We start from the raw sequence: 18,554 nt of genomic DNA on the forward strand, positions 1-18,554 counted from the left end.
GTGGACGAACTCCCATGGGTGCTTTATGGCATCCATATAGCTCCAAAGGAAGACTTAGCCATGTCTTCAGCAGAGATGGTATACAGCACTCCACTGATGATTCCGTGAGTTGGTGCTAGCGACCCATGACATAGAGGAGACACCTGCAGAAGTGCTCACAAGATTCCAAGAGAAGGTAGGAACCCTAGCTCCTGTCCCAACCTTTTGCCACGGCCCGACATCTTCCTTTGTCCCCAAGGACCTCCAGGACTACGACTAAGTCTTTGTCCACAGGGGCATGCACTGGAGTCCACTCCAGCAGTCATACAAGGGCCTATACTAGGTGGTGTGTCAGAATTAAACCATGTGCATTCTCGACATGAGTGGCCATGAGACCTTCACCACTGTCCGCCTCAAGCCAGCACACCTAGACCTGGAACACCCTGTGACTGCACCACCCCCACACTGATGAGGTTGGCCACCCAAATGGACGGAAGAGGTGTTGGCTGTGGACTCCACACCTCCTAACGCCAGTTCTTGTGGGGGGGGGGGGGGTGACGTGTGGCAGCTTGCCAACAGGCGAACTGGCTCACAGAGTCACGGGCAAGTCTGCAGCAAATCTGACTGTTAGAGCTCCGGGTATGGGGGCAAGCCTATAGATTGGCGACTGATGCCATACAGATCCCAGGAGTCACAAGTATCATCGGGTTCCGATGGATTTAAGCACACGAGAGAGTTCTATTAAAGTCAGTTGGTTCAACTCACTTTCGACTCTTCATGGTTCTTTCGCTAACTGCCTACCTAGTGCAACTACACAGTTTTAATCATAGCACCTACAAGTTCAATGCTAGTAGTACATTTGGTTTTGATTTGTTGAAGTTAGTTAATTTTCCCTTTTAACACCAATTTAAAAACACTGATCATGATATGACACAAATGTTCTAACAATTTAAAATCAAGGACCAAATCATTACACTAGCATGTCCATTTCAAAGAAACCTACTGAATTTGAAGTTTTTGGATGATGAGATAATATTTTTAAAGCTGTTTTTTTTCTACCATTTTAACTAAAGTAGTCACAAAAGTAATACATTTTCCGACAGCTATCAGTATCCACCCAAGTTACATCTTTATGGTTTCAAGCCAGTGAAAATATTCCAGATCAGTTCTATCTATGTACTGCTTTCGCAATTACATTCCATTTGGAGCCTCAAACTTGGCAAACCAGATTCAGAAAGAACTCAAATATGCTTCAGGTGGTAAAGATCAAACTCTGCTTTTAAAACAGAGCCCAGCAGCATGTACACAATGGACTAACTACTGTTTTGCTCACATATTTCATGCCATGGTTAACCCTTCCATTCTAATCACTTTGGAAATATTCTTGTAGGGTTTTAATACAGTGAAATGTGCAAAGTTGACTTCATGTAAACAAACGATTGAACCCACTATTACCTGAAATCAGTCTCATGTTTCTTTGCTCCATTGCCCTCTGCAGCAAGTACATCCAATTTTAGGTAAGGCAAGCAAAATAGTACACAATACATCAGATACAATCTCACCAATATTTTTTTTAAATCCTTCATCCTGTATTCAAATCTTAGAATAAATGCTAACATACCATTTGCCCACCTAATTGCTTGTTGGCCTCCAGCGGTTTGTGTAAAAGCACACCTAAAGTGTGAATATCAGCACTACCTAGACTCTCATCTTTTCGTTAATTCTCTGCTTTTCTGTGATATGCACACATGACTCCATATTTTTCCATAGTATAATCCATCTGCCATGTTGTCGCCACTCAGCCTGTCTATATTCTCTTGCAGTGCCTTCTGTACTTTCAAACCCATCTCATTCAATAGCATCAGCAATCCTGGAAATGCCATATGTTGTTCCCTCAGCCAAATTATTGATATGAATTATGAAAAATGGGGACCCAAGTCCCAATCTTTGCAGTGCACCACTGGTCACTGAGTGCCAACTTGACAGAGATCAGTTAATTCCATGTTTATTAACACATATATGGACAATTCCGTATACTGCTCCAAAGATAATCTTTGATGAAAGCTGTAAACTAAAGTACAAGTATGGCACATCGTCATTAAAGCCAAAGAATATAAATTGTATACATTCACACCATCTTATTAGCTTAGATTAATATTGCAAAATGCTTAAAATTCTGACTTTATTGCCTGCAAGAACACAATCTGTTCAGCCAATTATGCATTAAATTGATGTATATCAAAAGGTTGTTCTCACCTACCAAAAAACCCACTTCAAAATTTAAAAAGGAAGTGATACGGGCAATGCAGATTGTTATGTTTATACCACAGAGGCCACATACCGGAAACAAATGTACAGAGCACTGTTAAATTTGCAATGCCTCATCTAGAGTGAAGATTTCAAAATAGATCTAAGACCATCTTTAAAGAATAATTTCTATAGTCTTTGACTTGAGAAATATCATCTAAAAAAGTATGGACTCCCAAACCACGAGGACTGTAAAATGCTTGAACAATACCCTTAATGTCAAATACCATTACAGGACTGTAAAATGCTTGAACAATACCCTTAATGTCAAATACCATTACAGGACTGTAAAATGCTTGAACAATACCCTTAATGTCAAATACCATTACAGGACTGTAAAATGCTTGAACAATACCCTTAATGTCAAATACCATTACAGGACTGTAAAATGCTTGAACAATACCCTTAATGTCAAATACCATTACAGGACTGTAAAATGCTTGAACAATACCCTTAATGTCAAATACCATTACAGGACTGTAAAATGCTTGAACAATACCCTTAATGTCAAATACCATTACAGGACTGTAAAATGCTTGAACAATACCCTTAATGTCAAATACCATTACATGTTTTTTATTTTTACTCCTAAATTGTTGTCCTGAATGTAGTTACTCATTGTCCTCTGTGTGCATTCTTCATCAGCAAGCATTGATTTTTTTTTAAATTACACATTTTGGAACATCACTGCTTGCCAAAAGTGGTCTCTTGTCGGAGCTGAATTAGTGTCAATCAGACCAAACACCAGCAAACTTCAATATCTATCTATGAAGCTCTTTTCTGGAAAATCATGGAAATTTGTTACATTTTTATTCTCTGATTCTCAGTCTAAATCTGCAATTTTATAATTCAATTCTTCTGCAAATTAATATAATTACAAAGTGATCTAATAATCCTTGACTGCACCCTTGATAATTCCAGTCTCCAATTGAAAATGGCAGAGTTAAAATAAAACAACCTCAAAAGCTAATAGGCACCTACTTTGATACAGTTGGAAGGACAATTTAATAAAAGATTACTTTTTTTTAATTTTACTGAATAAACCATTAGTCAGGTCAGATGTGGTCCACAACCAGTGGCACGAAATTTTGGAATTCCTTTCCAGACAGAACTATAGATGTACTTTCAACAGAAAGCACTGCAGTGAATCATAATATCTCACAATCACTTTCTCAAAAGCAATTAGGAACAGGCAATAAATTACTTGCCAGTAATGTTTAGGTCGCAAATATGAAATAAAGAAAAATTATACTTTCAACCATGATAGCAAAACAGCAGAAGCCATTTAACATTTAATTCCCTCCAAAACAGTACAATTAGGTGCTCACAACACTGCAATGCTGTGTTATCCATCAAATTCTTTAAATAATCATCCTAAGGAACCAGGGTTTGAAAACAGCAGCACTGGCATTGCTGTAGACCCAGGAGGTGCAGAGATGTCGTTTGTACTCCTCAGGCTTCTATTGCCTGGCTGTCCTGCGTGACAGCCCTGCTTGTGAAACAGGCTGGTGCCATTTTTTGTGACATTGAGGGTCCACCAGTGTTTATGCCCAAGATGATGATGCCTATGGTTGACATTAAGAGTTACAGCACCAGAGCAGGAGAATCACCCCGTGCTTCGCTGAAGATATGACAGGGCTGGAGACTGTAACACTGGACAAACATGGAGCTTGGCAGCCTAATGCCACACACCAGATCACAGGCTGCTGGAGACTGGCTTCTGTGTTGTTGGTGAGTAGGGATCCTGAAGAGTCTTGGGCAATGAAAGCTTCTTAATTGTATGGGGGGGTGGGGGTTCAGAATTAGGGAATGAGGAAGGTAACTGATGCCTGAAGTTCAGGTTCACCATTGAGGTCATGAGGCTTCAAAAGGACAGCAGCACAGGAGATGACAGCATTCTCTTTTGCTCTTCTTTTTCATCTCGATGGTGGCACTCTTTGTGTGTCTTTATAGGAAGGAAACACATTTTGTGTATTTTATGCATATGACAATAAAGGAATCTTTAAAAAAGGCATGATCACTGTTCAAGTCATAAGACAAGAGTCCATCAGATCTCAATGTGTTCTATATAATTGGTGAAAAGTGTTGTGGAAAAGGGATCCTTCCCAAATAACTCAGTCAAGCCTTATCCACACTCACAGGAGTGCACTTTTAATACTTTCTTTCACATTCATTTTTTATTTAATTTAGAGACCAAGGTAGAGAGCCAAAATACAATAAAAATCCTGTTAACTGAAATTCAAGCAAGTGGCAAAATAAATAAATAAATAGAAAGGTGAAACAAACAAGAATAAATAAAAATATAAATAAAAGTTTAAAATTGTAAAAGTAAATGTTATCTGAAATAACACACAAATCTTCGGCGAAGATGGGAGCAAATATTCAGTCAGCGGAGTGTCTTGGCCACGCTTTGCATGTAGTAGCTGTTTGAATAAAGCTATGTTTAAATAAATGGCTTCACCAGGATGAAGAGCTGGTTGATGCTGCTCGCAGTAGGGGAGTTTGGCTCCTAAAATGTCTCCTTATCACGGACTTTATCATTATTAAGTATATTAGTCAGGCTTTATCTGTAAACTTGGTGTGGGGTGGGGGGGGGTTAATGATGATGTTATTGTTTTGTCTTTCAGGTGGCACCATGAAGGAGGAAGAACCTGCAGATGCAGCCACGGTTAAATGTCTTCAAAGAATGTGACTGAAAAATAAAGTAACACGTTTTAAAACAGAGGTTCTCAACCTTTTTCTTTCCACTCACATCCCACTTTAAGTATTCCCTTTGCCATCGGTGCTCTGCGATTAGTAATCGAGCACCGATGTCATAGGGATTACTTAAAGTGGTATGTCCATAAATCTTCGTCCGCGAAGCCAAGCCAAAGAAAAAAAAAATGTGAGTGGGAAAAAAAGGTTGAGAACCACTGCTTTAAGGCTTATATATTCATCTAAGTGAAGTTTTTTTTTCCAGTGCAAGTACAGTATTTTTCTCTTTTAAACTGTTTATTCTTAATACAGGTATATTAGTTAGGCATTGTAAGAATGAGTCTCAAGCAACTGGAAAATTCATTTGGTACCAAGTAGGTACCAGTACCAGGGGTTTTACTGTAGTTGGAACAAATCAAACAAGGATACGTTAGGTCAAGAAATCATGAATCCATGCAACCAAGACTGGATTTTAAATGCGCAGAAAGGAAACCTGAGTGTCTAAACAACTTTTATATATTTAGGTTGTTGCCCAAACATTATTATGTGCTCAAACAATACATGCTCTTTTCACCTCATGGACTTAACTGCCTTCCTTACTCAAGAAAGATCGTGGTTAAATTAAATATACATTTTATCTCTTTTAATATAAAGCTTACTAAAACCAGAGGTAAATGCATTGTTCCCATTCAAGGTCAGAAGCACCAGGATTTCTTGTCCTAAGCTATTAACCATTAGTTTGGTTGGGAAGCACTCCTGATATTGTCTAAGATTATCTGTCTTTTTCCCAACAAGATGCTGAATGTGGGTGATAGGGGTCCTCAACGATTTTGCGAGTCCTCTTCATTCAACAATCCCGATTGATCATGTCGATAAGGGCAGGTGAAGGGGTGGGGGGGGGCGAGAAGTGGAGAGAGACCCATCTAATCCCCTCTGCAGCTCTTATGTGGATTGACCTCTGACCCAATTCTCCACAGTAATCATACCACACTGTGATGCAGTTGGCCAGGATGTTAATTAGCCAAATGTGGGATCCATAGACTCTGTTACAAGTAGAGGAGGAGGAATTTACTGGGGTAGTTGAGTGGCTAATACAGGAGGTACTGTCATCCTTCCCATTCTTAGCTAAAGCTCCAAATCCTCATGATACGATCAGAGGTGCTGAACACTGTCCCAAAGGATCTTTCTCCATTTGAATGGTCATGGACTAAGAATTTGGTGTGAATGTTATACTTTTTTCAAGGACACTTTGAAAACATCCTATCTAAATAATGTTTTGCCGTGGTGAAACTAAAACTTCTTGCTTCAAGGTTCTGGTATAGAGCATATGAACGATATTGCATACATCTTGTTGCCAACAACATGAAATTAGCCTCAGTGGGAGAAAACGAAGTTAGATTGCTCAGGCTGTCAAAAGAATTTGGAGGATTGTTTAGAAACAACATTGGTGGCACATCCCAAGGTGATACCGTAGTTTATGTCTCTGCTACATTTTGGAGGGCAAGACTCATTGATGCCCAATGGACCATGAGCTTTATGCTGGAAATGGTCTTGAACTTCAAGCACCTGACTAAAGTTGGTGCTGTCAAACTAAATTTAGACATACAGCACAGTAACAGGGCATTTCGGCCCATGAGTCCATGGCACCCAATTTACACCCAATTAATTTACACCCTTGTACATTTTAAAGGGTGGGAGGAAACTGGAGCCCCCAGGGAAAACCCACTCGTACATAGGGAGAACATAAAAGTCCTTACAGACTGCATGAAATTCGAATCCTGGTCCCAATTGCTGGCACTGTAAAGGCGTTGTTCTAACTGCTAAGCAACCATGCCACCCCTAAAGGTGGTTGTGAATTTCTGCCTTCATTGAAAAAATGTCACCCAAGAAAAATGATAATGGAAGAGAAATAGTGCATGGGAATCAAATTTTAAAACATTGAATATTTCTAGTGCCATGTCACAAGTAGGCGAAAAGTCTGTAAGGCCTTGCAGAGAGGCCAAAATGGCACTCAACCCAATAGCAGTCTTGTCAGCACTGAAAAAGTGTAATGACTGAGGCAGATTTTATATATACTGAAAAGGAAATCTAATCCAGGCCATCACCAAACCTGTTCATTCCTGAAGTTCAGAGAGCACTGCATGATGAACACATTCCTCAGGTGACCACGATTATCACTGCAAATGTAATATATGCTGTACGGTTTTTAAATCAGCCCTTGGCATCACCTTTCCCCATCTCTATAATCTCCTCCAGTTCTACAACTCAAATGTTTGCACTCTGATCATTTTTATGTCAGGTTGTTGACCGACTAATTCTGTGGGCAGGTGTCCTGATTTTTTATCTTATAATAATACAAAAGGAGGTCACTTGATAATTTTGGTCTACGTCAGCTGCTGGCATGCAATACTAATAGTCTGATTACCCCTCACCCTGTTTACTGTACCCTGCAAGTTATTCTCTCTCATAAATGCCCTTGTTACTAATATTCAAGAGAGAATGTACTAAAGTCAATTAATCTACCAACACATCTTTGGGATGAGGGAGAAAACCCACATGGTTACTGAGCAAAAATAAAAACAGCACAGATGGTATCAAGATTAGGAATGAACACAGTTCCTGCTGCACCAGCATGCCTCCATTTAGGAATGAACCGATAGGTTTTAAAATAAGAAATTGCTCGTGTACATGACCTGGACTCATTATGTCATGTCCAAATCAATTTCAATGATGTGATCCAATTTTATTATCACTATATACTTTTATTTCCAATAATTTAGTACAACTAGATGGCCATAGAGGTAGCCATGTTGCTGTGGGTTTGCAGTTACACACAAACTAGACTATGAAAGAACAATTTTCTTCACTATAAGGTGCTAATTAATTATCTTTTATTTTTAAAAAAAACAATTAATTGGTAGTTTAGTAGCTACCATTTCCAAACATTGGCTTTTTCCAAAGAGCACTGTCTTCAGACTATTTAATTAGCTGAATATGAGCTTCCCAGTGGTGAGATTTTCACTCATCTCTTTTGACAATTGGTCCAGATTGGAGGTTCTTGAAGTGTGTCACCCTGATGTGTGTTTTTTTTAAAAAAAGAAATAGCATAATAACAGTGTCTTCTGGGTGCACTATTCCATTCATCTACTCCAAAATGTTCCTGAGACTTGCAGATTCAATGTCAAAAACCAGGCCTCAAAAAGGACATACAGTATGTAAAATACAAGAAGTGTTCATTCAGCAATATGAAATGTTGCTCCAGGTATGGGAATGAAGAGTCAGACTGTGCTCAAGAGTTTTGAGGGTCTTGGGCTACTGGAAAAAATTCCCTACAAGATGCAAGTTCTTTGTGAAAGGGAGCAAACAAGATCCTTCAAGACAGCATGAAAATTCTTCTGTAAGGAGGTTATTGTGAAGGTTTCAGTCTGGAAAGAAATGTCTTGGGTAATGAGCACTTCCACAATCCAACTCTATGCCATTATGCAACACAAGTGCTAGCTGATCAATAGATTTCTTTTGGAAATAAGTGTCCGGAAAAAAACATGAAGATGCAAGAAAGACTCTAAATGAGTACAATTTGTTAAGATAGAGACTAAAGTGTTCAGAAACACACTGGCAAAAAAAATCCAACGATTGTTGCCTATTTAAAAAGCACTGCTCCTGGGAAAGTAGGGTCAATAAAAGTTGGCCGTTAACAAAAACTGCAGTTCCTCAAACTAATGGGTTTATAAAGCATCCCCAAGGTAAATAATGGATTAACGTATCCCTTGTTAAAGAAAATGTCATGAAAGTCAGGAGTCAAATTTCCCATTGGGTGCCAAAAAGGCCCAGAAAATAGGCATAATGCTACTTACAACACAAATTAAGCCCATCATCAACTAAACAGGTTACTTTTTAATATGTTGTGAGAGGAATTTCTAGGGCTTCAACTAATGCACCTTCAAAGTAATCAATACAAACTGTTCTTGTTTAATAAGCAAATCATTCACTACAAAAGGATATTCTTGATTAAGTTTTGAAAATGGAGGACCACGCATATATAGGGGTACTCTTACTGCTAAGGTCAAGGTCAGCATTCTTTATAAGCAATCAACTCTTAGATGAACGTTATTAAAAAATCATTTCTTCAGAAATATAGAAATAGAAATTCAAGCACACACCATTTTAGACCCCATTTGTATGCAATTCCTCTCATTGTTCATTATCTGTACTTTAATGGCTCTAATAAGCTTTCAACATAACAATGAGTAAGAGTAAGGGGACCAAAGAGAAAGCTATTCACCGGAGGAGGTCAATGGACTAAGTGGAAGCCTGACTCAAGCCTGGGAAGCCAACTCGGAATATGGTGGACACAATCATTGCAATCCTCAAAATTAAAATTTGCTGCCTTGGATAACCACTGTAGCAATTCTGAGGAATGGCCCTCAATTCAAAATTGGTGTTTCCTCCTCAATTTTGCCATCACACAGACACACTTTCCCACTGCAAACCAACAAAAGAGAGTAGAGGAGGACAAAGAATTGGAAGAAAGCAGGTAATGATCAAGAAAGATTTTCTTTGAAGTAATTTAAAAAACTGCTAAAATTTCTCAGCAGACCGTTCAGCTTTTGCATAAAGAACAATCAGGTTAATACTTCAGGTCAAAGGACCTTTGTTTAAAGGATCCCAGGTTAAGGGTCCTTCTCTGGGGTTATCTGATCTCCTTCAGTGAATTGAGAGATACTGCAACAGAGAAATACTGTGACCATCTGCAACGAAATGATGCCACCACTCAGCAAGGATAACAAGTTGCAAGTTACCATCACAGCACTCTGCTGCCCAGGAATAACCGTAGCTAGTAATAGGAAATCTCAGCATTGATTCTGATTGCATTAATGCCTGATTATCATAAAGACTTCCCAGTACTTAAAGACACTAGTCAAACCTGTCAAAAACATTCTCCTCTGATTCTACTTGCCATCGTGTGCACAAGCTTGAATCAATTCCAGATAAGGAATCATCTCTGAAATTCCAGGTTCATTTAATACCATCAACGTTCATTCATCTGCCATAAATCATTTGGAAGCATTGTATTTTATCTATGAATGAATGTCAGCTACACATCAAGAATTTCCCAGAAGCATAAAGTCTTAAACCCCCTCCACCAAGAGGACAAGGCTTGGAAACTTTGACAAGATGCAATGTGGCCTCAAAGTCACATGTCATTATAACTGGAAATATTTTGCAAATCTTCATAATGTAAGCGATGCTCGTATAACAGCATAGTGGAAACTCCTTCACCATAACACTGTGGATGGTACCAAGTAACTTGTGAGCATAATCAATGACAATTTCAGATAATAATGTAATTTTTCATACCAATTATCTCATCCATCTGGAATGCTTACAAACAAAAAGAAACCATTTACCAAAACATGACCCAACTCTCACTTTGCCATCACTTTATTGTTGATTATCAGTCCAAATGAGCAGGAATCATGAATATCGGAACTAAATAAATAACGTGCCAAATATTTTTGTATTTTAGTCATAGAAAATGCCTTTGCATCAAGGTTGATGAATGGAGGCTCATTTAAAGTGGAGGTGCTTGTATATGGCCACGCAAGGTAGCAATCAGCAGCTGTGTGATTTGATGCATCTTTTAACTATGTCTACTCATCATGGGGAAGCAGAGTTTGAACTGCTTGACTGAAACCAAGGACACCTCTGGAGTGAAAAATGTTGGAAACACAGCTAATGTCATGCTGATGCAGGAAACCACAAAGCTTGCAGCTCTACCTGGGCCAGGAAATGTGCAATTGAGTAACGTATTCAACAGCACGTTGACAGAAAGCGTCCATTTCGATACTAGCATCCACAGCTATCGCAGCAGCTGGAGCATATATGACAAAAAAACCAAGCATGAACAACAAATGTATATTAGTTCTAGTCATAATGTCATACAGCATAAAAAAAGTCCCTTCAGCTCACCACTTTCAATGCTGATCTTTTTGCCTATCTACATTCATCCCATTTACTGCATTATCAGCATATGCCTTGGCTATTTAAGTAGCTCACTAAATGCTTTTAAACACAGTAATTTTATCTGATTACACACCTCTTCTGGCAACAAGTTCCAGACATCAATCACATTCTGTGCAAGGACACCAACTCCTTAGATTCCACCTACTGTCCTCACTCAGCTGATGAATTTGTGCTTCTCTGTGTTGAACAATATCAAGAGCTCTGTGAAGTGCTGCCTCATCCCTGGTCACAACCTCTACTCACTGCTATCTGAAGACCAGCACCTCTATGATTAATAATAGTTTATTTCCAAATGGGCTATTGAATCCCCACTTGTTTTACATATCATGACCTGCTCTGACATTGCAGAAAGGATGATCTGCACTTTTGAAATGCCATTTTCTTTCTTGAACTATGGACTAGGATCAGCCTAGTTCAATGAAAAACTAGAAGGGTATCCCAAAAGCAAAACCAGGCATACTTAAAGGATGTATCAACCTACTGAACTACAAAACAGTATTATGTGTGTGTCTTTAACAACAAAAGCAATACACAATAGACAATTCAAAGAAGACACGTTAAAAACAGGTTCAGCACTCAAAACTGAATTCTCCAACTTCAGGTAAACTCCATCTAGTTTGCTCTTCAAACCAGAATTGGTCATTTCTCCCTGTCATTTTTTTTCTACTCGCTTAGTCCAGCATGCAAAGGGGGTCATACGGCATTCCTGTTGGCAACATCTACATACAAAGAAACATAATCAGATCCTAACTGCCACTTGACTGCTATATTTACTCATTCGTCTCACCCCTTTCAGAAATATTCCCTTTGTTCTACTCTTCCCCATCTTCTTTGTATATGAAAACTACATTATTTTGTCTTTCAAATTCTAATGAGTCCAGGAACTAAAATATTAACTGTTTTTTCTTTCCACAGATGACACCTGACCTGCTAAGTGTTTCAAACATTTTTTGTTTTTACTTGTTCACCGGACCACTCACTCCAGACCTCACTGTTGAATAAAGATCATGTTAACATGATCAAGAAAACCTTCAACAATAAAAAAAAACACAAACAGGAAAGCTTCCAATTTGAAACCAAAAATTAGGCCATAGCATCATCACATGTGGATCAAAGGTAAAATGAGAGTAATAACTCTTGACATCGAGGCAACATTTGACCAAGTGTTTTTTTTATTTTAATTTAGGCCTACAACATGGTTACAATCCCTTTTGGCTCACAAGCCTGTGCCACTCAATTGACCTACAACTAGGGTGGCCATTTCTATAGCAGTGGGGCATTTGGGTAACTGCGAGGGGCGGGCACAAGCTACCGTTTGAAGAATCTTTCAGCAGAGGGGGGTGCCTTACTTGCCATGGACCTCCGTGCACCGCCTTCTCACTTCCCCCTCCCTCTGACAAAACTCACATATATGCATGCTTATACCCCATGCTGATACGAGTGATCCACTGTGCATGCACCAGCCAGCCCTCCAATCTATCATGCATGCACTGGTTGGCACTTGGGCAGGCGAGCAAGAAGAAAAAATGACGCACACACCCTACAGACCCTAGGACGCCACTTCCCTATACCCCCGAATGGAAGACAAATTCACATCCAGCTCAAGGTGGCTCAAAAGCCAGTCTGTCTGGCCTAAACCTGGACATCTAACCACCCTACCTACAACCCCAACACGTTTTGAAGGGTGGGAGGAAAATGGAACATTCGGAGGAAACTCATGTAGACACGGGAGAACGTACAAACTCCTTACAGACAGTGCTTTTCGCTTCAAGAAAAATTGAAATAATGCACAGAATTATTGGATGAAAATCTCTTCTTGTGCTTCTACTGGTATTAAATAAAATGCAACAATCATAACCAGATTTTTGTTAATCAACAATAAAAAAAATCTGTAAAATTTGTCATCCTTCCTGAGGTCAGTGAGGTCTCTAGAACATTGCAATGTTCTATACCACTCTAGTGTTACCATTTCAGTGAAAAATTGGAGTATATGGGTGGCTGCTCTGGGATAAATAACATTTCTGCTTCTGTAATAATATAACCCTATAGGTTTTAATTCCACTTCACAATAGCTCACCAACAGTGCCTCGGTAATCTGACACCTTAGCAACAACAACCATGTGACCCAGTCAGAGTTCAGTATGTGGTGGTGGTGGTGGGGGGAACAATGTATAGACTGCATTCATATTTTCCAGTTCAAGGAGATCAGACCTGTATTGCATTTGCTGGTTTGTAAGGGGAGGGGTTAAAGTTTCCCTCAAGGTTCAACGTGTGGCAAGTTTAGTACAACTTTCTTCATTTTAAGAGTAAAATCCGTTTTTTTTTCCATTAAAAATTAAATGTTCACGGTCATTACAGATGACATAACTGAGTAGCATCTTATTCGTCAGTGACTTACCGGTTCTTTTCTAATTCATTGTGTGTAGATCTGCAAGACAGAAATTTAGCAGTTACTTTAACACTTCTGGAAACATCACTTGGACCAGTGAATTGTCACATCTGAACGTAATTAATAGGTCTTTTACCGCCTGTTCCAATGATCATCTCTTCTAAAAAAATATTGATTTGTGCATTTTGATTATATGATCAAACATTTAAACATGCTACATGATTTATTGGAGAAATCACTGATAAGCCTGATCCGGTCTTCACACAATACTTTTATATAAAACTTCTCAGCAACTGGGCATCTACTAGAGGGAGGAATTCTGATGGATGTTCACTTCATAAGCCAGGGAGGTCAAGGCCAAGTAGAGTTCCTTTACCAAGTTCAACTTCCTCAGCACAGTTAAAAGTGAATCTTGGGCCTTTCTGAATAGAAGTTAAACTTGATGATCGATTGTAAATTATATTGTTCATTTTCGAGAAGTACATTAAGCAAGACTAATGTAAAAAACTTACCAAATCAAAAACAAAATCTGAATGGCAAACCACAAATGTGAATCATTGGATAAAAATACCAACTCCTGGCTGAAGAAGGAATTGTTAATAGGAGGACAGCAGTATTTTGGCATATGTATGTGCATGTTCAACAAAGGGTGCCCAAAACAAAAACAAGATGTCTTCTAGTTCCATATCATAATATTGTATCCCATAAACTGAAGGTCTGAATTTCAGTCATGCTGAAAAGGTACTACCTCAAAATTAATGCAAATTTTGATTGAACAAGTCCTCAAGGAATTTCTGGTAAAAGTAAAGGAAATGGAAAACCACTGGTGACGGTCATAAGCCACTCAAAGAGGATTCTCAGATCAATTCAATACAAGGATATTCATGCTAGAGTCCTAGATGAATTATGTTAAATTCTAAAATTCCAATTCACACCCTTAATTCCTTTGACAGCAATCTGTATATTGCAATAAAACTACCTGCAGCTATCCTTCAATTTAAACATCCACTTATTTGATAATAGTTCAGTTTTTTCCATCATTGCTGAGTCAAAATCCTGGAACTACTTTTACATGGGCAATTAAAGATGGTCATTAAATGATGGACCCATCTTTAGTGCTTATAGAGTAAATGTCTACTGTTCGATATAAGCGCTAGTATAATTGGTAATATACCAAAGACATTGTCAGCGAAGGTGCCAAGGTGGTCAGGGAATGGGGAGTCTGGTGAATACCTAAGGGTGTATGTGAATATTTATATATATGTATGTTAGTTTCTGTAAAATAAAAAGCAGAACATACATCTGCACAATGTGAACAACGTTGTTTTGACGCTCAATCGATATATTTTGGAAAAAAAATACATCATAAGCTGCAGCAAGGGTCCAAGAGGTTTACACAAAGCCAAATGCAAAATTCTATCACGTTAAATAATGCAACCTTTTTTCATGCAGATAAATTCATGAACATTACCAAAAAATGCGTACCAAAATAGAACATTAAAAATGCATTTCAGTACAAACAATAGCCATTAAACCTTTCCTAACAATTACTCACTCTGAAAATGGTCTTGAGCTTTCAATATTCAAATAACATACCCAGAGCAAAATAGCCAGCTGAATGCTATTAGGATCTCAATTCGGAGGATGTTGGTCTGGAAGAGGGAGATGATATTGAATAATTTATTTTCTCACTGGATTTGGACGAGTTTTTTTTTGTTGTACATGTTAAGTGTAAGGCCTAGTGTGATTGCGAGACTAATGATTGAGTCGTCATGACTTGGAGCTCAGCCTCTGAACCTGCGTCATACAACTTGATGATGAAGGTTATGGTGACCTTTATTCTGCAGTGGAGACAATATAAATTCCATGGCGATGCTTGTTGGAGGGGAGGTGCAGCAGTATACCAAGAATGATTGAAGAAAGTTTTGGGGTGGAAGCACAACTTTGCCGGACACCATTCTGAGATTGGTTCTGTTATGAACCTATTAAGATCACAAATTTCATGTTAACTTCGTTAAGATGGAGACAAACTTCTGACAGCAGCCAATTTGGCAGCATTTAGCCAATTAGTGTGGCAGTTAGCGCAATGGTTACCAGTGATTGGGGTTTGAATCCTGCTCTATCTGTAAGGAGTTTGTACGTTCTTCCCATGTCTGTGTGGGTTTTCCCCCGGAGCTTTAGTTTCCTCCCATCATTCAAAACATACCGGGTGTTGTAAGTCAATTAGGTGTAATCGGGCAGCATGGACTTGTGAACCAAAGGGCATTTTACCATGCTGTATATCTAAATTAAATGTGGCAAGTGTTCTACCGTTTTCTTGATTGACGAAGTCAAAGACTTTTGAGAGCCAAAAAAAGCTCATAATGGTCAATCCTACTTTTATTTGAGGTGATGCATGGAATAGATCAGGTACATTATGACTAATAGATAGAGTTCATTCCACAATTACACTGTGTCAAGAGCAGCAGTTTCTCTCAACCAATGACCACAGCCTGCAGACCCAACTTTAACTAGTCTCAAGCAAATTATAAGAATCTGGAAGAACTCAGCAGGTTAGGCAAAATCCATGGGCAGTAATGGTCAGTCAATGTTTTGGGTTAAAACCCATTCTGAGACCAAAGTAAGATGGGATGACAGGTAGTCCTCTTCTGTCTTCTATCCAATACCCTATCGACCCTACCAAGATTCTTTCCCCCTTCATGTATACAATTCATCCCTTCTTACTTTAGTCTTGAAAAAGGCCCCAACCCAAATGACCACATCCACCCACCTTGATGAAGGGCTGAAGCCCAAAATGTTGGTGATGTATCTTTACCTTTGCTATATAAAGGCACTATTTGACCTGCTGAGTTTCTCCAGCATTTGTGTGTGTTTTTTCACTTAACCACAGTGTCAAGAGAAACCTGTGTTTTTCCACTTATACCCACAGATGTTACCTGGCCTTAGTTCATCTTGCTTCTCATTGTTTGCTCAAGATTCCAACCTCTGCAGCTATTTTCTATTGTTCTAATCTTGATTCTACTTTAAATAGAGTCACAGTGCAGGCATTGAACACAAAAACTTCTCACTGTGAACAGCTCAGAATCATATTAAAGTCCTAGTTGATTGATTATGATAGTCCACCAAAGTTCATTACTTGCCTGAGATTTTTAAAAAAAGCAACACAATGGATGTAAATAAGTTAACCCTAACACCAAATGCCAACTAGCAATGTGCGACAACAGTACTTTAGCATAGAGAGGGCCATCCCAAATTCATTCTCAGGTCACATCGCTATAATTCAGGCAAACGCTTTTCAATTGTGGATCCCTTCTTAGCTCACCCTGTTGAAGCCCATTGCTTAGGTTAGGTGAGGCAACAGACCGCAGCAGAACTGAGCCATGATGAGCTCTCCTTCCCACTCATTAATTTTTCAACAGTAGCCATGGCTTGTTTAACCACCAGTTAAGTTTCTTAAAGTATCAACACTCATCTGGGCTTCAATTAATGCCACCAAATTTCAGTATTCAACTTGGCCACTAAATAAAGGCCTCAGTAATTTAGCAGCAGTCCAGAGGTACAGATCTGCCATAAGCTTTTGATTTATCTAATTAGTTGCAAGTACAGGTCAGACAAAACTTTGTTAAATGTATCCTTAAAACCTTCTCATTATTCACTGACAATGGGCTCCAGCAGCTTAGTTTATACAATCCCATTAAACAAATGATATACAAATTATAATACGAATCATATTTTTAATTCTTTGGTTTTCTAACTTTGCAACGTATTACATTAATTTCATTTTAACAAAACAAAAGAAATAGAAACAAAAGGAATGCTTCTCATTCATCAAGATCATGGCTGATCTTCTATTCCCATGATTTTCCTGCATTCCATGCCCGTCTCCCATAATATCTAGACATTTGAATGATCTATTTTGAAGGAACTCAATAACTGATGCTCCACAGACAAAGATACACCACCCTCTGCTTGAAGATTTGTCTTCTCATCTCAGTACTATTAACAATTAAAAAAAACAGCTTGTATTCTACTGAGAAAAATATCTAAGGCTGACCACCCAATTAACAATTAATCAAAATAAAAACACAAGAAATGGGATGACCAGAAGCCTATTCATAGATACTTTTGGAGAGTTTTTAAAAGAGAATGAAGTGCAGAGGCAAATATCTTTGGTGAGACAATTTAAGATCTCAGGTTAAGTGTGCTGAAAGAAGTTACAGAATAATAAAGGGTGAGGCTGTAAAATGGTTTGTTTACAACAATGAGAATTCGTACTTGGGGGCACCATGGAAGGTCGTACATAATGAAACTCAAACAATTGCAGATGTTCTAAATCTAAAATAAAACAGTAAATACTGGAAATACAGTACTCAGCAGGCCAGGCAGCATTTATAGAAAAAGAAATAGAGAACCATTTAGTTTAAAACCTTCATCAGACCCAGGAAAGAGTGGAAAAAAAGTTAGCTTTTTTTTTAATAAAAAGTTTCAGGAATAATGGAAAAGGGACATATAGAGGACAAAGAAAATATCTCTGGGTGAGACTAGGGATACCCTGTAGACATGTAAAATATGGGCTAATGAGGCAGTTAGGGAGGGAAAATGTGGTTATTTGATCATAATAGCTCTGAAATGAAGACCATTTGAGACTAAAAAAGGACAATAAAATGCAGGGCTGCAGGGCAGGCTGTGCTAATGGAGATGGAAAAATTGAACCAACATCACAAATGATGTTTTACTCATCATTTTGATAAGATGAAGAAACCTGCGAAAGGCAACAGGAAGTTCAGGTGAAAGTTTTGTTAAATGAATGTACATGATTAGCAGTCACCTGATCTGCATTTGGTTTCTCCATTGTTGAAAAGACAAAATAAAGGCAAAACACTTGATTGTAAAAAGTACAAGTAAGTCACAGTTTCACCTGGAAGCACTGTTTGGGTGACTTGAGAAGGCAAGAGTTGAAAGGATGAATGTTCTATTGCTTGTAGTTGCTTGAAAAAGTATTGTTAACCTATCTGCCCTTTCCCCAACTTACCAGCAGCTTGATACTCTCCTTCCCAGTTATGATAAGGTGTATTCAACCCAAAATATGAATTATGTCCTCGTTTGACCTGCTGAATATTTCCAACATTTTCCATTGCAATACCCAATGCAGTTCAGCAAA

At 38.6% G+C, this 18,554-nt stretch overlaps 1 protein-coding gene across 1 annotated transcript in view; it reads right to left on the reverse strand.

Moving 5' to 3' along the window:
• mxi1 (max interactor 1, dimerization protein) overlaps nt 1-18,554 on the reverse strand; it is a 45,868-nt gene that overhangs the window by 17,136 nt on the left and 10,178 nt on the right. Inside the window, exons 2-3 of the mRNA XM_069899384.1 lie at nt 14,949-15,024; nt 13,403-13,432 (exon numbers count right to left, since the gene is read on the reverse strand). Of these exons, the coding sequence (XP_069755485.1) occupies nt 13,403-13,432; nt 14,949-15,024 (106 nt within the window). The remainder of the gene's footprint in view (nt 1-13,402; nt 13,433-14,948; nt 15,025-18,554) is intronic.

Source organism: Narcine bancroftii, chromosome 10 (genome assembly GCF_036971445.1).
Source record: "Narcine bancroftii isolate sNarBan1 chromosome 10, sNarBan1.hap1, whole genome shotgun sequence".
In the NCBI taxonomy this organism is placed as follows: domain Eukaryota; kingdom Metazoa; phylum Chordata; class Chondrichthyes; order Torpediniformes; family Narcinidae; genus Narcine; species Narcine bancroftii.